This window comes from Manis javanica, chromosome 4, assembly GCF_040802235.1.
Source record: "Manis javanica isolate MJ-LG chromosome 4, MJ_LKY, whole genome shotgun sequence".
NCBI classification, from domain to species: Eukaryota; Metazoa; Chordata; class Mammalia; order Pholidota; family Manidae; genus Manis; species Manis javanica.
This window is the reverse complement of record NC_133159.1, coordinates 65,970,827-65,995,382: the sequence shown is the minus strand read 5'-3', so window position 1 is coordinate 65,995,382 and position 24,556 is coordinate 65,970,827. Positions and strand designations below refer to the sequence as shown.

The following is a 24,556-nucleotide window of genomic DNA, read 5'->3' as shown; positions in this document are numbered from 1 at the left end:
GCTGGGCTGAACCCTCTGGAACCCTAAAGGTTTTCCTGGTCAACACTGAGTATAAAAGTAGATTCAGGGATTTCCTTGATCCTTTTTTCTCTATTCTCACATTCTAACCTCTGGACATTACCACTCAGTAGGAAGAGACAAACCCAAATAAAAAACAACAACAACAAAAAAGGGGGGGGTGGGAAACCAAGTGTGTCATAAACCTCGCAGCAAAGTTCATTTAAACTACTGAAGTCAAAGTAGCCGGAGTTGGGAGACAGGGTCCATCCAGAACTTAAGTGCCAGGAAGACAACAAGCTTTCTTCTTGAGCTGGAGCTGGGCTCTCAATTCTGAGGGATTCTCTGAAAAGAAAAAAGAGTCTTGAGCTCCACCTTGTGATTAAAGAATCTGTGGCTCTGCGAGTGACTATCCAATTGTTGATACTCTTACCTGATTGTCCCAAAGGCACCTCAGTCTTCCTGTGCCCCACAGTGAATGCACTCCCTTAGTCCCTGTTATATTTTTATAACAATTGCTTTTTCATGGAGGGAAGGGGAGTTAGTATTTGTAGTCATTTAACAAGTCCAGTAGTTTTTTATAAATCTCTTTAGATTATAAATAACCCCTAAAAAATTTGCAACATTTACATGATTTTTTAAAAGATGCCATATACACTTGGTTTGCTTTTAAAATAAATGAATAAAAACATAAGGTCGGCTGGTTTAGGAGGTTAACTTCATTCAGGTAGGAATGCTGATCATGATAGGTTTGGTTTTCTACAAATTCTCTTCTGGTGTCTTGTTTGGGCACTGCCAGAAAGTCGTTTAATGTTTGGGGTCACACTTTAAATCTACATCTGTGAAGTTTTCTGTCTGGGCAGATCCATATGTGGGGGATGCTGGGCTGTGTCTTGGGTGTCCCACCAGCTGCACCTCAGGGCCAGGCTGTTTGCTGCCCTTGTGATATATGGATTTTCAGGAAATGCTGACAGGCCTGCCTGTCTGTTTTCCAATCTAGATTTTCATAGGCATCTCCTGACAACGGTACTTAATGATAACTCTGCTGGAAATTTCTAAACAATAAAATACATGTCCAAAAAAAAAAAAGCTTCTCTGCTTCTCCCTGTTCAGGTAAGTGGGCCCATTTATCTACCAAATCCCTCGAAGCCAGAACCTGGAAACCATCCTTGCTTCCTGTCTTTCCAACCAGCTCATAACCAATGAGTCTCCATGCCCCACTACTGTTTTCAAAATTATTTTATTATGACAAATTTCAAACACACAAAAGTAAAAATAATATAAAGATTGGTATGGTGCCATTATCCAAATAACACAATTTTCACTTCAAGCCTAACCTAGTTTAATCCTACCCCCTTGCTTTTCTCTCCCCAGATCACCAACCTTTACCACCTAAATATTTCTGAAAGATAGCTCACCCCCTTTTCTCCTTGACTCTGCTTCTTAGATCTTCATGTTTCATACTGGTTTACCAGGTCTAACCAAATCGTAGCTAATTTTCCTTATATTTCAAAAACAGTTTTGCAATTCAAATCCACATTTTCCCACTATATAAAATCTGATGATAGCCACCCTTTACCCACTGAATGTAGCCTCAAATTCTTAGCAAGTGTTTTCCCAGTTTAGAACATGACTACTTGTACACGTTCCGATTCTGTGGCCTCTACCGTCATACCCAAGTGTTCAACAATATCGTACTTTTCGAAAGTATACTGCTCTGACTGGTTTCCAGGCATTAGGGTAAACTCTTTCCTTTGTCTGAATGGATTATTGGGCCCCCTTTTGTGTGTCTAAATTCTTCTTATACTTCAATGCCTGGCTGAAGAAGCCCTTCTTCTTCTAAACCTTTCCTGCAAATAATGTTCACCTTTTGTCCTGAAAACTTGCTGAGGCAACCATTCTCTTTGAGTTACCACTGTACTGCCAAATATCTTTTATTTGCTATACATACGACATTCTAATAATATGGGTCTTTGTATTCTGCAGCAGCTATGGAGCCTGTTGTGTTATAGGCTCTGGGTATGCCTTTGTTCTTGGAGTGCTCACCCAGCATGTTAGACATGAACCAGTAAGAATTTTTGCTAAAACAATGTGAAACATACATTGACATTTTTTGATTAAGTTTTTAAATGTATCTCCAACTTAATTGTATTGTAATGAATTTTTCAAGTGATATCCTAATCCAAATATTCATTTTGTAATCTTGCAAGAAGGATTAAATACAGTTACAGAGGATGGGTGACAACTGGTAAAATAATTTAAACAATGGAAATAAGAGCATAAAAGAAGCAGTTTTCTATTTTCCCATTACAGCCATCCCAAGAAACTTTCTCCTTGAAAATTAATTATTACAAAGCTGGACACTGTAAAGTTTAAGGCTATTTAAATAATTCAGATTTATATATTACTTCACAAAGGTAATTTCTGGCCTGTCTCCACTATCTTGAGGGAAGAGAGGAAGTTACTTTCAGATAAGTGGTATTTTATGGAAAAAGATTTTTATCAAAACATTAGGGAATTTGTCCATATTGTATATTTAGTCCAGAAGATTGGGCTATAGATAACAAAATATTTTTATTTCCAATTTCTCGATGAGAAAGCTAAGAAGTCAAGTGCTCAAAAATCATAGTGGGGAAAGACACAAAAATCTTATCATCTTTTTCTGCATATTAATGTTACCCAAGATTTTTAAAAATGTATTGAAGTCAACATATTAGCATGTTAGTTTATTTTTAGAAGCACAATCAGGTGATATAAAAGTGGCTCATTTTCTTAGACTCTGACCAATACCTCAGACCTAGTGAGTCCTTTTTCTCTGTATTTTTGCATATCATTTTTGTACTGTAGACCACAAGGGATATGATCTTCATCCTTCTCTATATTACCAATAACTGATCTGAGAGTGCAATTTCTTTTAAAGTTAATATAAACTTCTCCCCATTTGCTGTGAAGGGAGTCAAATTTTGAGGTAAAAATTGAAACTTTTATTTTAATAAGAACTCAATTATATGCCACTGTGTTAACTTGCTTTAGAAAGTGAACTCTGACAGCAAGGCACACAGACCCTGACTTTTTGATTAATTTTTACTTATTTCCCAGTATAGATATATTCACATTTGGGAACTGAGAAATTTCATAAATATTTGAGTAACTGAATGATTGAATCAAACCCAATGCGTGTGAAATATTTTTCTTTAACTTGATTTAGATGTGTGTGTTCAATTTGTGAGCTACTTTCAGTTAATTTTAATAAACTAATATGCATACATAGACATAAGTTTGCTTTGAGTATATATGAACATATAGTCATATAGAATTGCATATGTCTCTGTATACAGAACAGATAAATTAACAATTAAATACACATATGTTAATAAAGTATTAGCTCTTCAGCATTTTATATAAGGCCATTCACAGTTTATCTTTATTATCAGATTTTCAGCAATTTTCTTCAACTCATTCACCTCTATATACTTTGGCTTAGAGTTGACAAATATCTGGCCAAATGCTAAATATGGACAAAGTGTTTTAAATATGCTTTTCAAATTTTTAAAATTTTAAATCCTTTAGGTAAGGTGTGTACTCCCCAGTACCACAAGTGATACCACCTTTTATTGCCTGACACCTGGTGAAGTCTAACTAAATTACCTGCCTGGACTCTACAAGCTTTTGGGACTGTAACCTTTTGTTCCTACAATAATTTGTTCCAAATTGTTGACCTTGGGTGGGAGCTCAAAATTCTTCTCTTGCTGCTTTGTCCTATTTAATCAAAAATAAATCAGGTCACATGCTGGGAATTAGAACTCAAACCTGTGAGATCAAGTGCCTATGGCAGGTAAAAAGAGATCTGATGCTGTAACAGAAAAATATCTTAACTATGAGGTTGGGCCTAGCTCTGCTCTAGATGTTGAAGAAAGTGCTCTTGGTTCTCATGGGTTAATTGGTTTTTCATTTTAACTGATTCTCAAATCAAAGCATTGGAAATGGTAGTAGGCCAAAAGCAGAGATTTGGGTGTGTGCTCCGAGCAAAAGACTGTTTGCACTACTGGTTTCCTTTGTTCTACGGCCTGAGGCCTGGGAATGGGATCTATACAGGGCTGCTGCGGGTCTTAACACGGGATACATCTGCAAGGACACACATCCTCTGACTAATGAACTTACACTTGTTGAGCCTTAGACCTTGTGGGGAACAGTCAAGGCCAGTTCTCAAATATTTGAAAGCCTGTTTCCAGAGATCTTTTGTAAAGTCAATTGTATTTTTTGTCACATTAGAAAATGAAACCACATTTTTTGGTGTTTTAAATAACTTTTAGTAATATGGTATAATTATTATGAAAAAAAGTTATTATAATGGTACTGTATAAAGCCATAGACAAAAACACATATTCTGCATCATCTGACTCATCTTTAAAATGGAAGTGCCTCAAAGAATGAGTGGTTATCTTTGTTCCATAGCATTACAAAATTTTGTTTTCTTTTTAGCATTTTTTCAAAGATTACAATCAGCAGCATAGAATTATCAGAATTGTAAAAAAAAAAAAACTAATTTTGATCCTTCTTATATTTAATATGAATATATCTTAACTATACTAATGGAATCTCTGGATATTTTGATATATTATAAATTCTTTACAAATACCATTTTTATATATTTGTAAGGTTGATTGATTTAAGTCTGGTTTCCAGACTTTGAAAGCTCACTTCTACACAGAGAAGGAATAAGCCTCAGTCACTTTAGAAGGATCTTACATTATACACTAAAGGCTAGGTGGCTGTTCAGGATTGTAAACAGTGTAGCAAGATCAGATTTCTAGTAATTTAAATAATAATATAAGTAATAAAATTAGCATACCTGTACATAGTGCTGATGACACACTGGGTACTGCTCTAAACATTGTCTGCTCATTAGCTCCTTCATACCACTTGAGGTTGTTACAATGAATTTTCCATTTTACAGTAATCCTCCTACCACAGTGACTAGCACAAAATAAACAGTAAATGGTAGCTGATACTACTGTCAACCTTTTTTATAGGGCAACATTTGAAAAAAGTGAGATCACTTTGATGTTTGGAATGCCATAGGCTTGAATCAGACTTTGCTATTTATTAGCTGTGTGCCTTTGGACAAAGTAATCCAACTTTTTTTATTTCATATTTTTTTAAATTTATAAAATGGGAATAATATCTGCCTTATAGGGTTTATATGAAGATTAAAAATGAAAATCAGATAATATATATGAAGTGCTTAATATATGCTTGCATTAATCATGTCAGTCAGACAACCATGTCAGTCATGTCTTAAAGTTGTTTGCCCTGGATGCTGCAAGGTAGGACACTACCCAGCAGTCAGGTGCGAGGGGAAAGACATCATTACATTATTTCCTTCTCTGTCCATGATATCTTTTAACAGTTCCATAATAAGTAAAATTACATCCAAAGAGAATTATATAAAAATGTAATGCAAGAAAACCTCACCTTTCAAGACTCAATGAAATCTTTCCTGACCTCTTTCCCCACTTAGTTAAAGTGAGTGAGTCCATTCTTTGCCCTTGCATTCTTTTTTCACCACACCCACACTTCACTGGTCGTCTTTGGTCATGTCTCCATTCTCGCGCCAAGACACTGAGGTTCTGGAAGGCATAGGTAGTGTCACGGTTCTCCTTTTATCCCACATGAGAGGCACAATCCATATAGCAAAACAAATTAAAAATATAAAATAAGTGACCAGGGAAGAGCAAAATCTATTAATGCAATGACTGTGCCTAGTTCAAATGATATGTATTCATTAAGGAAATTACAATAACTTCAGAAGTATAATGTTATCACTCTTTTGTATTCTAGTCAATTTATGTAAGCTTGCTGTTAATCAAATAGATTTTCTTATATTTGGTACTTTTTTTGTGTGTTCATATATACTTACATTATACAGGTATTATTATACTTATGAAAAAGTAAGTATAGCAGAAAGCTCTGGTTGTTCAAAATCTTTTTTCCTGGGCACATGGTTGGCCTACAGCCACCAGCCTCCTTATATTCAGGTATGGTCATTTGAATGAATTCTAATGAATAGAATGTGAACCAAAGTGATAGGTGCCATCTATAAGCATAGCCCATAACTCTCTTTGACTCCATTTGACCTTAATGTCCCCCCAATGCCTGATTAATTCAGACCACTTGAAGTCACTATGGGGTGGTAGAGCCATTAATTGAAACAAGGCTGGTCCCCTGAACCATTGTGGAAGAAGCCACACTATTGGTCTGAACACTAACCCTGGTCTCTGACTAGAGCAATATATAACATTTTATTCTGCTGAGCCATTACATGTTTGGATATGTTTATGGCAGTTGTCCTGTTATAATTAATACAATAAGTCTTAGTGATAAAACATAAATATTAAAATAAAATATGGAATAGAACTGTCTAAGTTGAATATCCTGAAAGGATAGGTTTTGCAATCTTCCCTGACCTATCTGTAGTAGTCATTTTTGTAAAAATAGAGGAATTAACCTCTAGATATCTGCCATATATTAACCTCTATACTTTATCCTTAATGTTTAAAAATGAATAGTGAAAATAAAATTTATGTTAAAGATAAAATGCAAATAAAGTTTTACATTTTTCTTCTGAAATCACTATCTCAGTGTCTTTCCTTTTCCCAAAATAGACCATAATTCATTAGATGCATTCTTATTATATATTTTGGCATTTTAAAATGATCCTCGCAGTGGCAGCAGGATGCAACATTTAAGTAAAGAAACAGGCTTTGGAACCAAACTACCTGGCTGTGCATCTAAATGGCGGAATGACTTTGACAAGTCACTTTTCCTTTCTCACTTTATTTCCCTCATCAGTTAAAGAGGATAACAATGATACCTATTTCCTAGAGCTTATATGAGGATTAAGTGAATTAATATTTACAAAATGTTTGGAAAAATCTCCAACTCTTAGTTTTCACTGTATGTGTGCAATATTGCCTATGTACAAATTCAAATGTTATACAATTCATCCTTAAAATAGAAAATAAAATTCAAGACATTTTTCAAACTTGTTTTTACAAGTATCTCCCTATGATTTCTCTTTGTGCCCCCAAATAGACTTCCCTCTACCTTCAGAAATGTCTCGGTGAACCTTATGCTTGTATCTTTGTTCAACATTTTGTTTTCCTTTAGTAATCTTCTTTCTCTCTGTCTAACCAGTATTTACTTAACCTGGACTTGTCAGTTTGGGTCTTTTTGTTTCCTAGGGCTGCCTAACAAACGAGCACAAACTTGGTGATGAAAACAACACAGATGTATTCTCTCCCAGTTCTGGATGCTAGAATTCAGAAATCAGGGTGTTTTAAGGGCTATGCTCTCTCCGAAGGGTCTAGGGAAGAAGTCTTCCTTGTCTCTTCCTAGCTTCCAGTATGGCCCAGTCTTAGCTTGATTACATCTACAGAGGTCCAATTTTCAAAGAAAATCACACAGACATGGGTTTAGGACTTTAACATACCTTTATGGGAGACATAATCCAACCTACAAGATTTAATGTCACCTGAAAATATTCCCTTACTCCTCCAGCCCATCATGATCACTTCTGAGAAGCATTTACATTCTATTTCATTTACTTGACAGATAACATGAACTGCTTTCTGACTTTTACAAAGGGCTTATGAACTTATCATTTCTGATAAACTGTAAGAATATCAGAACAAGGATCATGGGCCATGACATAATTCTGGTTTTTGTTTTTTGTATTTATGTATTTTTCTGTAAGACAATATAATGCATAAATGCATTGGTAAATAAGGGATGCAGAGCTAGTAATGCAAAATTCTTCTAGGGAATAGCGATAAAAATAACTAGTACATGATTAGAGCATGTCAATTTGCAATCTCTGATTTCTCATTTTTAATTTATGCTTTTGGCTGATTATAAATAGTATTACAAATTTACAAATGCATATGTATTTGTTTATGTTATTATAATTAAATTACTTATAAATGTGAAAAACATTCTATTACAGATTCAATAGCTATACACAGTGCTTTTGAAGTAAATGATTCTATTTCGCTTTGCAACTGCAAAGAAAGTTACACATTATTAAGAATAAAACAAGAGGAATGTAGATTCTTTTGTATTAGAAATAAACATTGCATTACCTTAAACCATTTAACAGTCAAAATTCTTAGATACTGACGGGAAATATCTGTAGTTCATCTCACATATATAAAAATAATCCTTTAAATTGGTATGTCCACAGATGATAATGAGTGTGAAAATGTAACCCAGTCCTGCGGTGAAAATGCTAACTGCACTAACACAGAGGGAAGTTACTATTGTATGTGTGCACCTGGTTTTAGATCCAGCAGTAACCAAGAAAGGTTTATCACTAATGATGGAACCATCTGCATAGGTAAGTCCAACTTTTTAACTTAAGATTTGTACCTACCTCTTATTGCTTATTATCCTCTAGAGAGCAAATCATATTTGACCCAAGTTCTGCCAATCTTTGATTGTGCCCTAGTTGCTAAAAAACTGTCCAAGTTACCAACAACTAGTTGAATTATGACTGACAATAATCTACAAAATTAATAGATGAGATGAGGCCCTGAGAGTGAAATCACATAGCCAAGGGGTAGTTATGGGACTAGAACTCGGGACTGCAGCAATAATTTGCTGTTTCTACTTTACATAGTTAGATAAAAGAGAGTGAGCCAAATTAATCTAGGTCAAATGGAGCCTTGATTAGTTCCCTAGTGAGAGTCTCCTTAGTAAGTTAAGAAGAAGTCTGGCAGTGTTATTAACATGTAATAAGTTAGAAGATAATGTTCAAAGAAAATTTATCAATAAAATGTCAAAAAAATTATCCTATCTCATGTTCCTATGGTTCATAACATTTATTCTGCTATATAAACTGGGGAGACCTTATTTATTCATTTTATAGCCAAGGGAAGTACATAGCTACTGCAGATTCACATATTTAGGATAAAAGGAAGATTTAAATCAGTCTTGTATCTAGAAAGCCATTGTTATTTCCACAGAAGACTGAAGTGGGTGGGCCATTTAAATATTTCACATTGATCTGAATCATGCAAATAAATGTAGTGGATCAAGCATTGCAAGGACATAAAAGACTTAAAATGTGAGAATATAATACTATTTTGTTGAATTATAATTTTATCTTTAGCATTTGCAGCTATCATTTTTATTGGAATATAGTTTTACAGTGTATTTAGGAAATAGGAATCTATGAAGTTCTGCCCAAAAAAACCTACAGTACCTCACTATTTGTTCTCCTCAAGCCTGTACTTTCATTGCTAATCTTAGAATGTTATATGATGTGTGTATTTTGCCTTTAGCTGTTAAACTCTAATTATGTAGCTATCTAAGCTTTACTAGAAATGTTCCAATTAGTGAAGAAATCTATCTTGTAACATCTTAATCTCTGGAATTTAATACAAATTTCTCTGTGGTCTCCATTCCCTCTTGTCTCTAGAAGACATCTGTCTTTTCATCTGATCATGTTTACTTTTAATACGCTTCAATTCACAAGTAGCTGTGTTTCTGTCTACTCACACTCCTTACAAGGAGAGGATTCCTAAATCAGAAAAGAAGTAAATCACAGACACGGAGAAAACATACACACACAGAGATGATTGAATGCCAACATTTTATGAAGGTGTAATGCATTTGTAATTTAAGATTCTTACTCCTAATACTCATTTATTGAGATACTGTGGAATGGCCCTAAGTTTTTGCTAATTCTCTTTGTAGCTATTTTAACTAATGAGTAGACACAGTAACTACATTAAAATCAAATACCCAGTATTGAGTCTTTCACTTTCAACTAGTTTTGTTTGATGGATTATTCAGTGAAAAACTCATTCTCTGGAAAACTGTCATTTCCACCAATTTCATTATCCTTAAGGTTTAAGCTTTTTTGAGAAGCAAAGCAGCTGTTTCTTTTTTTTTTTTCCTGTCCTGTAGTAATTTTCATTATGCATTATGATAATCCTTAGAGAATTTGAATGGAAAACCATAATTCTATTCCTTTTTGCATTAGTGTATCACCTTGTACTACATTGCCTTTGATTTGAAAGTTTGGCTGATCCTTAAACTTGACATATGTGGCAATTATAGTCATTAAAATTTTTATAAATAATGAAAAAATCCATTTCAGGGCAAGAAATGACACAAGCAGGGGCTCTTTACTTTTCATCTGTATTTGAATACTATTTTCTATAGACAAGATAAAAAAATTTTTGTTGGAGAAGGCAGTTGAAAGATTTAGCACGATGAGTATTTTTCTGGCCCTTCGAATACCTGGAGAACAGAACTTCAGATTATCAGCTCCCAACCTAGTTCCAGATGCATATTTCACAAATGGAGAAAGTGAGGCACCAAGACCAAATGAGTAGAGCTGAAGAACTTCTCATCTGCCAGGTGCTTAAGGGGGGTGTTTGTGGTTTGTGTTTTCCTCCCATTGCCTTGGGTACTCTGATAATTTCAGACTATTTCCTGACTTTGAATAATATTAACACTTGATTTTGTCTTTGTAAATTACTTTCAGTAACAGAACATTTTATCTTTTCTTTCCAGTCTGTGGGCAAAACAGCATTAGAAAAATTCAGTTACTGATGAACATATTATAACAATCCAAACAATCATATGATCATGTTTCAAAAGAAGATTGTGATAAACTACTGCTGGGGTTGGTTCATTGTAGACATGAAAAACAAGCATAACCTTATTAATGAAAAAGTAGCAAATGAATTTTTTTGATGTGCAAAACAGGCAAATGATCCTTATAGTGGGTTTACATTTAGAAAAATCAGGTTATTAGTATTAAACTGAGTGTTAGGTGGGCAGTGAAAAAAGTGGGTCATTTATTAAATACAGGATGTCAATTCTAGCCTGACCAAAATAATTGCCTAAGAGCAATTTAGCTTTCATTAAGATGGGGTGAGGTACTTTTTCTGTTATACAGCTCTGTGGAGTACCAAAACATGTCAATCTTGTGAGACACTTATTATCAGTCTGGTTTTCCAAACCTACATAGACAAAATGCTCCTGTTATTAAGAAAGCACGCAATGATTAGAATCACTGGACACAGTGTCAGATGCCTACTATATCTTAGGCACCACTGCAAACATCTTTACATATATTTCCTTATTTGTTACGAAAAAGAACTCTTTTGAGCTGAAATGTATTTTTTATTGTACTGCCCAAGGCAACAGAGCTATGAGTATTAGAGTCAGGGTCTGGATTAAGATCTGCAGGGACTATACCTGTAGGGAGGAGAATCCCTAGTGATTTCATTAGATCCAAAGCCAAGTAAGCCCTGCAAAGGACTGCATGAGAAGGTGGTGCTGATCTTACCGCACAATGGCAGTACATTCATTTTGGCTAAGCCATTTGCATTCCATTTGGGCATCGATACTCTTTCAATATTTTATGATTTCTGTCTATTACTAGGTAGCAAAGGGGCAGAGAATGATAGGCTGAGAATAGTGGAAGCTCTTTGACTGCCCTGGCATGCAGCCAGTTGTGGTATTCACACACTCCATTGTAGGTTAAACTCAATAAACTCTACTACTGAGGCCCAGAACAAGAAGTATATCAAATTCAGCACACCTCCCTTCCACATTTTGGTAAAAGGTTATGGACACTAATTTATAAACAAGAAAAGTATAAACAATTTGGAAAACATTATTTTGATGGGATGATAAAGGTCTGAAAGCATTACTTCGGGGGGATCTTTTTCTTTTTATACGTTTGGAGTCAAAATATAAAAATGCACAAAATCCTAATCTTGAATGCTAGTCGCCCAGGATACTACCTCCTTACTATTTTTACAGATTACCATTTTGTCCTTCGGTGAATTCATAAGTTGAATACCCTACTTACTCCAAGGCTGGGATACCAACTAGCAGAGTGAGTGGTGGTGGGAGGGTATGAATTAGAGCAGAGACCCCAACACAAGACCCACAACATGTGGAGGACATGAGGGAAAAGCTGAAACACAATCAGTTTTGAGGTGTGTATGCCTGTGTCCAAGATCGCATATACCTGTGTCCAAGGGCAATTGGAAGGAAAGAAATTGAGTTTGCAGAGCCTATTTTGCATGCAGTATTTCTATGATGTTCAGAGTTTGGGTTTGGAATCAAGTGCCCAAGAAAAGTTGCACCTTTAAACAATTTTCAAATTGAGAGAATCAACACTGCATTTCCTGTCAGCCATAGAAGGCATCCAAAAATACGAAATGTGGGTTTTAGACGACATAAGCTTTCTTACTCCATGAAATAAGTTGTCCTATTTTTGATACTTCATGTGTCTGTTCACGCCGTCCTCAGGGTGTTTTCCCCATTTGGGTACAGCACCTGCTACTTCAACACAGCTCCAGAAAGACTAGTCTTCTGTTTTCTCATATTTTTTTTCTCACTTCCTTGATTTCATAAAAAATACTGACCCTACTGTGTACTCCCACCTGCTTCTTTTCACCAGTCCATCCTGAAATGCTTTTCCTGATGGTTCCCCATGTCTTAAGAATCAACCTGCTATTACTCATCTTCTATTTTGTTTTCTGACTTTTTTGTTGTTGTTGTGGCAGCATTTCTGTTTCTTTAAGAGTTGGGTACTTGGATTTCTGGGCAGTAAGATCATGTATACATAGACATGGCAGAAGAATACGGGGTTTCCTACCTTCATTCAGGCCTGTTGTGTTCTTACGTCCACTCCCATCACCTTTCTAGCTAAGAGAAATGTCTTCAGGAACTGGCAAGGAGCCTACTGTCAGGTCTACTTTCTAGTAGTGTGAATTTTAATGTTTTTCTGTGTCTTTATTACATTTTCAAAGTGAGAAATTAGAATCAGCTACATTTAGGATAACTAGCTAGATGACATTTTAGATTGGACTTTGATTACTCCCCCCTTTTTATGGCAAACAGTATTGTGCCACTCTATTAGTTTAAAAAAAATCAAATTGTATACTTAAGGTTACAGGTTTATTCATTAATCTAACATAGAGTAGCTCTAAGATGTCAGAGCTGGGCTGGGAACACAAAAGTCTTAGCATTAGTTCAAGGCAATAATCTGGGCTCTTCAGTTCTTCAGAAGCACTCCCTATTGGAAGTCTGCCTCCTGGCAGAGTATTTGTACTGTATTTATAACTTAAGACATATTTCACAATACTATGTAAAGTATTAAATTAAGAATTTAATTATGTGAGCTTAAAACTTAGCATTTTTATATATACAGCTCCTGAAAATCTAAGACTAAATTCTGTACAATTTGTTATGTTATCTATGATGGCTGTATATTAAAAATCATAGTAAAATATCTGAATAAAACTATAAAGTTATGGTAAAACTTTAAGGGAGTTAAATCACATTCTGCTAATTGTTAGGTTAATGTGCATGTAAAAATGAAGCTTCCAAAATACCTTAAACCACTCTTTTTTATCCTCCAGATTATTCTAAATGGACTTGTTACAATCAATGTAGTTTAATACTAGGAAAAAAAGAATTTTAGATTGATTTTAAAAATTGAATCTTTGTTAAGTTAGGATTAAATGTTATATCATCAGTGATGGAAATTATTGACTTTGCTCTTCAGAGTATAATTCAAAAGTTTAACATTTGCAATACATTGTCAAAACAGATGGGCCAAATCAGGATTATATATATATATATATATATATATATATATATATATATATATATATATATATATATACACAGCTAAATTTGCTCTGTCATTTTCCAAATGATGGGATTTTCCTGCCCTTCTTGTAAAATGTGATGTGAAATATATATAACACTATTATCAACAAGGTAGCAACTATGTGAGTACTAAATAAAAAATTTAATTGTTAATATACTTCCAGATATAGATGAGTGCAGCGAATCAGCTGCCTGTGGTGATCATGCAGTGTGCAAAAACGTGGATGGTGGGTATAACTGCTCCTGCCAGGAAGGTTATCAGACATCCACAGGAAAATCACAGTTCACACCTAATGATGGTTCTTACTGCCAAGGTAAACTATATTATTAAAGTTTATGTATTAACAAAGAACTATATGAAATATGTACTACAAGTTTCAGAGAGCTACACCTTCTAAAAAATGTTTCAGTATTCCTTTATTGTCTATAAAATGAAATAAGAAACATTTTTTCAGTATTCCTTTATTGTTTATAAAATGAAATAAGAAAAAGTATTGTTTTATTTAATGGGAGATGTAGATCACATGTTTTATGTAGTTAACATACCCTGTTTCTTAGTGTAACTACAGTGTTTCATTTTCCATAAAATGTTGTGTATTTTACTGAATAAGATAAATTTTGTTATGAATAAAATTTTAAAAATAATGAATGATGAAAAATAAATGAATTTTAATAAATAAAATAACGAAAATAAAACTCAGTTATTAAGAATGTTTTTAATGTTTAAATAAATGAGCAAGATCATTGGAATTCATATAATCATTTTAGGAAAAAATATTTTTTAAAACTCTATATACTGTTTTCTTTTCTACAGAAAGCATGAATGCTGACTGCCATTTAGATAATGTATGTATTGCTGCAAACATTGATAAAACTTTAACAGAAGTAAGTAAACTAAATTAAAACTTGAATTAAAACTTCATTTTATTTTGACATTTTGGTCGTTAAAATCCTTCCAATGTCACATTTTAAAAAGAGTAGCAAGCAGTTTCTCTTCATGTAGAGTTGAAATTATGTATGTATAAAGATCTAAGTAATTTGTTGGTAGTCACAGGTTTAATTTGAAAATCCCAAAAGTATTGAAGAAGACTTCTAAATACTTAATTTATGTTACTCTTTCACTATTCATGGTACTGTAAAATTCTTTTCAACACATAAAGAAAGTTGATGAATAAACTAGTAAAAACACACTTTAACCCCAGGCCCATTCCCGCATCCTTAGTTGAATACAACTACATTTTATATTTCCAAGTAGATATTTCAAAAAGTAAAGGAGGACATTCATAAAGTGATTGTCATGTGATTAAAAGTGTGAATCTAAATATGATTATTTAACAATAAGTTAAAGCAAATTTCCATTTTATCACATTACTAATAATTTCCTTGGTTGATTAAAATCTAATAAAATTAAGTTATAATTTATTATAACTTTTAAAAGCTAATTTAAAAATCATCAATTCAAAAATGTTTATTTTCTGAAGTAACGTTCCATGCTTTTTAAGTTATTTGCTAACCCCTTGTAAATAATTTCAGGTTTTGGTGCTCCATGTTACGGTTTAGGTATAGTCTGGTAATTTATTAATGTATAGGACAAGAAAACCAAACTCTGAATATATTTAACATACAAACTTTATTCTTGAAAAGATCCATAAGTGCTCTAAATTGGTTTCCTTTTTTTTGGACTCATTTTTGTTCAGATTAGACACATAGATGAACCCATGGTTTTGCTACAAGAAGTCTACAGAAACTCTGTGAAAGATCTTTCACCAATGGATATAATTACATATACAGAAATATTAGCTGAATCATCCCTATTACTGTGTTACATGAATAGCACTAACTCAGCTAAGGACACACTTTCTAATTCAACTCTTACTGTAAGTATGTTGAACTTTGATTTAATATAATTGAACTCTAAATTTTTCCTTACATTTTTATTAATGTAAGATTCCGACATTTTTAAAAGGCATACTCTTTTTCCAATAGGAATTTGTAAAAACTGTGAATAATTTTGTTCGAAAGAGTACATTTATAGTTTGGGACGAGTTATCTATGAATCGTAGAAGAACTCAGCTTACAAAACTGATGCATGCTGCTGAACAAGCTACCTTAAGGATATCTCAGAACTTCCAAAAGACCACTCAGTTTGATACGAATTCAAGTGACGTGGGTAAGCAATCAAGGTCAATTTCAAAGCAATAGTGTGTTCCAAACAAGCCATTCTCAAAGGCAAAGGAAAGTATTTAAAGTAACTTTAAATAAATTGGCAGTTGTTTTATGAATGTAGAAATAAATGGCAATGCACTATAGAAGGGCAATATGAATGAAGTATGAGCCAGAAGGATGAATACATAAGCATTGCCTCTTTCCTGCCATGTACACCTTTTCCAGTTCTTGAGCTGTTTAGCATTTAAATGCCCAGAGTATGTTACTCCCTGGTTATTTTGAGTTGGTCATAACATGACTTGTTAGGATCTACCTTGACCAATGATAGTTATAGACAGATTTTCTCACTGTAGTATATTAAAATTTTCTTTAGGAATCCTTGGCCTTTTGATAAGCTAAAGCAATCAACATAATAAATTAAAATGTTTCCTACTTCATGCAATCTCACACTTAAAACATTTAGAATCTTAGATCAAATTGAGGTTGTCTGTAAAGTTGTCCTGAGGAGACAAGGTACATTTTCTCATAGTCATTGCATATATCTATATTATATTTTCTGGGTGACATCCTGCTATGCAACAGTAGACATACAGAAATCATTATCTCATCATATTTCACCATTTACTAAAAATTAAGGTAACAAGCAGTGTGACTAATATATAGGAACCATACATTTCTGTGATGTTCCTGCATGAAAAAGATGAAAATATACTAGGTAATGAAATTATCACTCAAGACTTTCATTCAACTACTCTCTATATTTTAAATTATATTTTACTAATAGATGCCATCCTCCAAGACATTGTAGTTGCTCTTCTTTGCTTAGTAATTACCATTTACAGATCTCTTGCATATATACATATTTTTTCTTTTATCTAATTCAGTAAAGATCAGATTTAGCTATGAGTGCTGTAGTGAATTCAAAAAATTAAACTTGAATCAGATTTTTAGATATAAATTATAATGTCCAAACCTGTTCACAACATGTTCATTCTACTTGTCATAAATAAGTTGAAATAGAATAATGACTAATGAAATTGTCTCTAACTTAATACATTGATTATACTAATTTCAAGGAATTTTTTTCCTTGGTTTTGTTTCAGCTCTCAAAGCTTTCTTTTTTGATTCACATAACATGAAACATATTCATCCCCATATGAATGTGGACGGAGATTATATAAAGATATTTCCAAAGAGAAAAGCTGCATATGATTCATATGGTAGGAGTTTGACAGTGTTATATACAGTATTTCAATGATTTGCAATAAATTCTTATAATGTATTTGTGTTATATGTACATATAATGTGTGGTTTCCTATGGAAAATATTTGGTATATATATAGAACCTCTGAATTTGTACTTGAGATTTTCATTATGAATTTTAGCTAACAACAGATCCTTCTCATCACCTCCAACTTCTGTAACTATCTAATATTGTTGCAATTCAAATGAAAATATACAAAGGATCTCTAATTTTACTCCTCATGCTGCATCATAGATGCTATAATTTGCATAAAATTCTTTTACTATTTCTTAAGTAAGCTTCATATTCTTTATCATGAGACTGAATTTGTGATTGTGTGAGGAAGACAAGTAGAAATAATATTCTAAAATACAAATTTATTGTTTAGGCCTGGGCTTCTTTTCCGCTCGTCATTTCTTAGTCTTTGGACAGTAAGCTCTACAATTAAACTAAAGGCAGGATTTCTTAAGAAATGAAATCAGAATGTTAGTACCAACAGGCAACTTAATGATTATCTACCCTAATTTCCTAATTTTATGGATAATGGTTGTGAGGCACAAAGAAGTTAATGGATTTGTCTCTATGCATGTCAACAGATAGTACAGGACCAGTTCTAGAAGAGAGGGAGTTAACAGAGAAATCAGCCGTAACCAGCTTTTCTTTTTCACCTAACTGCAAGCAGGCAAATAGCTGCCTTTGAATTTAACCAGTTATCTGCTCTCTTAGTGCAGTGCACTTAGAAAAAACATATCTGCCTAGAGTAGAATTGTTGCTGTTATCTATATAGGTTAAAATATATATATCCTAGAGAAAATAGGAATTCTAATATACTTTCTCAAATGTATGGTCACAAATACAAAGGAAAACTATATACAATAAAACAATATTGTCTTTTTTATAGACATTTTATAAATGAATGTGTTGTCTTTATTATTTAAAAACATGATGCATATTTATTCTCAGAACACTTTTTTAAAAAAAATTTATGTCACTAATGTGGGGATTTTTTTCTAACCTATTAATAATAACTTCTCCATTTTTTCATGTCATTTTTCATACAGATAACCATAAAACAAAGCAAAAATAGCTGCCATACTACCTTGAACCTATGGCTTTTACCTTATTACAAACATCATGTTCTAATTAACTGGACACACATATAATATTTAGGAATAAATCCAAAAAATGTGTTAAACTGCTGAAATTTCAAAGACAATTTGAGTAGTGTTTAGGAGTTGAGAATAAAGACATTGGAAATACTTATTAGTGAAAGATGATGAAATTGTCATGGAATTAATATCTTGAGATCCTGTGTTTGGTAACTTTGTTACGTTTAAAGATCATGCATGCAAACTCTGACATTTAAAAGGGGCAGTAATACCAGTTCTCAAAAAGCAGAGGGAGAAAATTTGTTTTACCTAAGCTTGGATTAAAAATAAGGCAAGTCTAATAAACATATCAAATGCACTATGAGATGTCTATATCTGATCATACATTTATTGATAAATGAATTAATAAAACACATGCATTAGTTAACATCTGCATATAGTCATTAGTATGAAATTAAGGGATGCCCATAGAGGCACAGGTGGATTTTTAATTTTTTGATAAACTGAATTTTAGTCTCTATCATTTGTGAATTTACTGAAAGAAGGTACAGAACTGATAGAGTTAAAAGCTAGATAAGGCCTAGAATTAGTGAGAAATCATGAAAATTAGAAGAGGTTCTAAATGATGAGAGTGGATAAATACTGAAACAATATTCAAAAAGGAGGTAAAAAGGGATTTTGAAGCATTTTATGTAGCATGAGTCATCTTTTACCCAAAGTCAAAAATTGATGTTAAATAATTACTTTCCTTCAGAAAGGACAGGAGTGATTAAAGATTTTAAAAATCCATCTTATTTTGTGGAGGCTTCAGTTGATTTTGGATCATCTCCTACTACAACCTCTGAGAAGTCACTGTTGCATGGACGTGTGTGTCATGAGCAGGACTAGGTCAAGCTGACCTAAAATTTTCCAGGTCCTGCTTCAAACCCAGGTCTGTCCATGACAAAGACTGTGTTAGTCATCTTCTCTTAGAGTCATCATAATTTCACTAGTCCAATGATATTATGCTAACATAATTTCTTTCTTTAAAAACTAAGTTTTCTAAACTGGCAGTTCAAGAAAATTATCTAATGTCTGGATTTCAATAAGTCTCTTAGCAATATCTCTTCTCTTTTGATGTTTTTTTTGGATTAAGATAGAAAACATGAATCATGACAATCTTTGGCAATTTCTAGCTCACATAACCATAACCATATCCAAAGAATATTATTCATTTGTGTGATATTTTCATTGGAGGGTTCCAGCTTTGTTCACACTCCTTCATTTTTTATATTATCAAAGTTTGCATTTATGATTTTAATTAATGTATGCTTTTCAAATTATTTGCTGGTGTCACAGATTTGAGGTAACAATTAATATGATTGTTCTTCCTAAGTTGTCCCAGAAATCTAAAGCCAACAAATGTTTCCAATTAATAAGATAACAAAAATCATATTAATATAGCATCTTAAATTTTACAGAAGACTTGTGCATTATTTAATTTGGTTTCCACATTATCCTAGTAAGTAGCTAGGGTAAGTATTACTACCATCATTTTGTGAGAAAGCTGCATTAAAAGCAGTTAACTGCTTTAGCCATGTACACACTAGTAGGCAATGACTGAAACTAAAACTTCTCATTACAAGACCAAATTCTGAATGTGAAATCCTAAATTTAGTGTTTGTGATTTTGTACAACAAATGGAGAAGGAATAATAGTCTGTACTGACGAGGTTACATTTCTAGCATTGGGTAATGTGCTGATACTCTCTCCATTTGGGAAGTGTCGTGAGGTGAAAATAAATGGCTGCCTTGCAAGGCAGTGTTGCCTGCCTACACCCGGCATAACTAAATGTCATCAGTGTTAAATAGGAAACATTTCAGTGAGCATTAGGTGAAACTCAGTGGCATCTCACAACATGTTCAATTCTAAACCTTAATACACTTAAGTTTATGATAATTTTCTCCCAGTATCTTTCTGATATGTTTGCACAAAAAAGTGATCAATCAAAATTTTATCTTTTACATCAATACACTTCACACTTTAGTTCTTAGGAGTTGGATGTAAATTTAGCTAGAACTATTTTCTTCTAAATATAGCTGTGTAAAGGGATGTTCCACTCCGCAATCAGTTTCAGAGTCATAGAGGTAAGAGAATATGTTTTGGTTATGGTTCAACCATACAGGTGTGGATTCATTATTCATATGACTCCCCCAGAGTAAAAATTTTGTCTGTTCAATTTTTATGTTTATTTTAAGAGCTTAAATATAATTTTGTTTTATAAGAATTTCACTAAATACACTTATTTCATTAATAGGCAATGTTACAGTTGCATTTTTATATTATAAGAGTATTGGTCCCTTGTTTTCATCATCTGACAACTTATTGGAACCTCAAAGTTATGATAATTCTGAAGAGGAGGAAAAAGTCATCTCTTCAGTAATTTCAGTTTCAATTAGCTCGAACCCACCCACACTGTATGAACTTGGAAAAATAACATTTACATTAAGTCACATAAAGGTAAGTTGCTCTCCTGGTGACTATTGGTTATGACTATTCAGAGAAGTGAACGTTTTTTGTTGTGTCACTTTAATTACATATGAATCCTTGAGTTTAAAAATACAGATTTAAAATTAAACTAAAGGAGTAAAGTGGTTGTAAAAGATTTTTCTATAAAATATTTTTGTACTTTTAGTGCTCTTTAAGCTTTCTAATAAATACCAAAGAATGTCACGTATTTCTCTGAAATTAAGCTTTTTTTTAAATTCAAGTACATTCCTTGTTTTGGATGTCTCTGTACTGTTAAAGAATGAGCTACAAAAATGTATTGGAGTCAGAGATAAAGATCACTTGGGTAATGAAGGAGGTGTTTGGTTAATTGCCATTTAAAATAGTATTTTCAGCGATTTGATTAAAATGAAATCACAGAGAAGTTTATGTTATTTCATAAAGAAATTAGCTAAAACGATTTTACTCTCCTATTACTATTCCAAATCTTTTTTCCAAGTGGTAAGTAATTGAGACTCTACAATAAGAAAACATGATTAGAAATAACCAAGTATCTAATTTTTTTAATACTCCTATAAATGAATGGAGAAACTCGAAATCATAGATTGCTGTGCCTTTTCACTTTTGATGATTTCTTGTGCTTTCAAATGAATTTCAGTTCTCGTACATAAGTCTCTGATGTTCCATTTGGAAAGCCTTGAAGTGGGACAATTGTATTTGCGTTATTTATGGAGGGAGGGATTAAGAGAATATATGCTTCCATGCAATAAAAATGTGTCCCTGTAAATGAAAAACATCTATGTAGAGAAACACTAAATGTATCGAAAATAGTAGCTCAAAACCTAAACATTCATAGACATTGTTAAGGGAAAAAAATGTGGAATGTTTTAAGAATGGAAACTAAACTTATGTGTTTTCAGATGCCAAATGCCAGTGACCTTTTGACACTAGAAATCATTGTTCTTTCACATGGTCTGATGCTTTTTTCTACAGTTTTTATTAGTGGAATGTTTTGGCAGCTAAGATCCCAAGGACAGCCCACTTCACCAATGTCAGTTTGACACAACAACAAAATAAACACATTTAAACAAAAATTCTTCACCGTAATTAACGGAAAAACTTGATTGCCCTTAGTCTTCCTTTCTGTTCAGATCCTTTTCCCATTCAAAGTAATGATCACTATGAAATCTCATCACTTTCCTTTGACCAGCACACCCACCCAATCCATGGTCTCCCTCTCTTTGAGAGTAAAATTTGGATTCTATTTTTTTTTCTAAGAAAATAGAAGCTATCTCATATATAACACAGTCAGTTTCCTGCTTCCCTGATTATTTATTTTCAATTTCAACAATTAGTATATACTTCTCCATTACCTCAAAGGAATATTAGTAGTAGTTGTCATAGTGATATTGATAATGATAATAATGACAGCAACCAGTCTCCTTTCTCTGGTTTATTTTTCTTGTTTAATAATTTCTCATTTCCCCATAGGAATCTAAAGTCACAATGCAAACACTCTTTCTGTTTTGTTCAGTATTGTATTTTTAGTATTTGGGTCAATGACTAATAGCTAGTATACACTCAAACATTTATTGAATAAAGGTCATATGATAAGTATGTGTCATGCACTGTGCTGAATGACACACATGATCTCATTTGATAGTAATTCTCACAGCAACTTCGTGACACAGGATTGATAAATACAGCATTGTTGCAAGGTAAATTTCAATTCTTCCATATTAACAGCAGCACTCATTAACACTGGTTTATGCTTCACATGTTAGACATGGTTTTAATTATATTGATATGAGAAGTGATATTTTAAATATGACAAAGCCGATACCATGTATGTAACTTTTTCTCTTTTCCCCATCAGTAAAATGTTTCTTTTTTAGACTACAGATAAGTATAGGAGTCAATGTGCCTTTTGGAACTACTCGTCTGCCACCATGAACGGCAGCTGGTCTTCGGAGGGCTGCGAGCTGACGTTCTCAAATGAGACCCACACCTCATGCCGCTGTAATCACCTGACACATTTTGCAATTTTGATGTCTTCTAGTCATTCCGTTGTAAGACAGTTTTCCCATTTCATGTTTATTTAAATCTGTCATGTTCTTTTTTCTTTGGTCAGTCAAGAGAATAATTAATTTTATATACTTTCTTTGACTTAAATAGCATATTTAGTTTATTGATAAATTATTCCAACATTATCTCTTTTTTAGTCTTTGTTTTCCTACTTGCCTTCTATGATATATGTAGTCTGGATTTTTAGGTCACATTTAGTCAAGGACTTACCTAAGTCTTTAATACCTAGTGGGTTGTGTGTTAAATATCTACCCATTGACTCAGTTTTTAATACTGTCTTTAAGGATCATTTATTCTTTAATGTATCATAGATTTTAATGGCCTTTGCCTTCGTATTGAAAGTTTATTTTTACCACTGATCAATTGGTTAAAAATATTTGATACCTGGTCAATATCTATTGGCGTATTTATAACTAACACTATGCTTTTATACCATAAAGCCCTACAAGATATTTAATTATGAAAAAATATCTGTTTTTAGTTGAAAAGCTTCATAATATGTATTGTACATCAGTAATATCTTGCTTTCATATTATATAATTTATTTTATATCTCTGTATCATAATCCTCATTAGATTATGGGTTTATTTCCACATATACTTAGAATCCATCAAGTATATATAAAGTGACCAAGTAAATCTGCCTAACTGTAATGTCAATCATAAAGAGAATTTTTTCCCTGTTAAGTAAACAAAGAAGCCAGTATTCTGCATATAAAAAAATAAATATTCATCTGGTTAGAATAAAACTAACCTTTCCTATGTCAAAGCCTATCAACTAGATTATTTTTAGATTCTGTATTCAGTATTTCTGAAAACTTTGCTTAAAGTTTTTTTGTTACAACACTGCATAGATATGACTTGTTCTTACTGCTGTTAAATCTGTTTTAATTAACCATTTTATATTATAAAAATTAGTTGCCTTTCTAATATCATGAAACTGATGACAATAACACTGTTAAGCCATATACTAATATTTGTACTATGCCTCAAAAAAAGCCACTAATTACAGGACTTTTAAAGGGCTACATGATTTATATCAGATTTCTCTGAATACTGAGCATTTTCAAAAGTACAAAATTTTCTCATCTAAATGCACATTTGTATTTCTACATTTTGATTAATGTTTCACCAGGAAAGGAAGTTCATTATATGTTGTAGTTCCTTTGACAAGTTACTGAGTTATTCTCTTAACAACTTTATTATTATTTTCCCTTAGGGTATTAAAGATTATAATATTCTTACAAGGATCACTCAACTAGGAATAATTATTTCACTGATTTGCCTTGCCATATGCATTTTTACCTTTTGGTTCTTCAGTGAAATTCAAAGCACCAGGACAACAATTCACAAAAATCTCTGCTGTAACCTCTTCCTAGCTGAGCTTGTTTTTCTTGTTGGCATCAACACAAACACTAATAAGGTATGTAGATCTCCCTTACTCTCACTTTTTATTTTCTAAATTTGTACTTTCCTAAATATGTGTATCATAGAACATAAATTATAACTAAGGGCTTAATTAGGCAAACACAATATGTAACTTCATTCTTGTCTTTTCTAAGTGTGATAATGCTAACATATCTAAGGAACCTGCTTATCAAGTCCATTAACCACAATGTCTCCCATTATGATAACTGTTGGGACAAATGAAAACTTTGCAACAAACAGAAGAAATCACCTGTTTTGTTTTGTTTTCATATGGGCATTCAACAAAGACTGAAGAGAGAGAGAATTGGAAACAAAATTTATCTTAACACAGGCACTGA

The 24,556-nt window shown here is 32.9% G+C and overlaps 1 protein-coding gene across 2 annotated transcripts in view; it reads left to right on the top strand.

Annotated features, from left to right (window-relative positions):
* Positions 1-24,556, top strand: part of ADGRL4 (adhesion G protein-coupled receptor L4) — a 105,469-nt gene that overhangs the window by 46,818 nt on the left and 34,095 nt on the right. For both annotated transcript variants that reach the window (XM_073234178.1, XM_017657780.3), the window contains 9 exons: positions 8,240-8,392; positions 13,866-14,015; positions 14,516-14,586; positions 15,399-15,578; positions 15,688-15,871; positions 16,971-17,087; positions 20,516-20,718; positions 22,602-22,775; positions 24,010-24,213. In XM_073234178.1, coding sequence (XP_073090279.1) covers positions 8,240-8,392; positions 13,866-14,015; positions 14,516-14,586; positions 15,399-15,578; positions 15,688-15,871; positions 16,971-17,087; positions 20,516-20,718; positions 22,602-22,775; positions 24,010-24,213 — 1,436 coding nt within the window. The remainder of the gene's footprint in view (positions 1-8,239; positions 8,393-13,865; positions 14,016-14,515; positions 14,587-15,398; positions 15,579-15,687; positions 15,872-16,970; positions 17,088-20,515; positions 20,719-22,601; positions 22,776-24,009; positions 24,214-24,556) is intronic.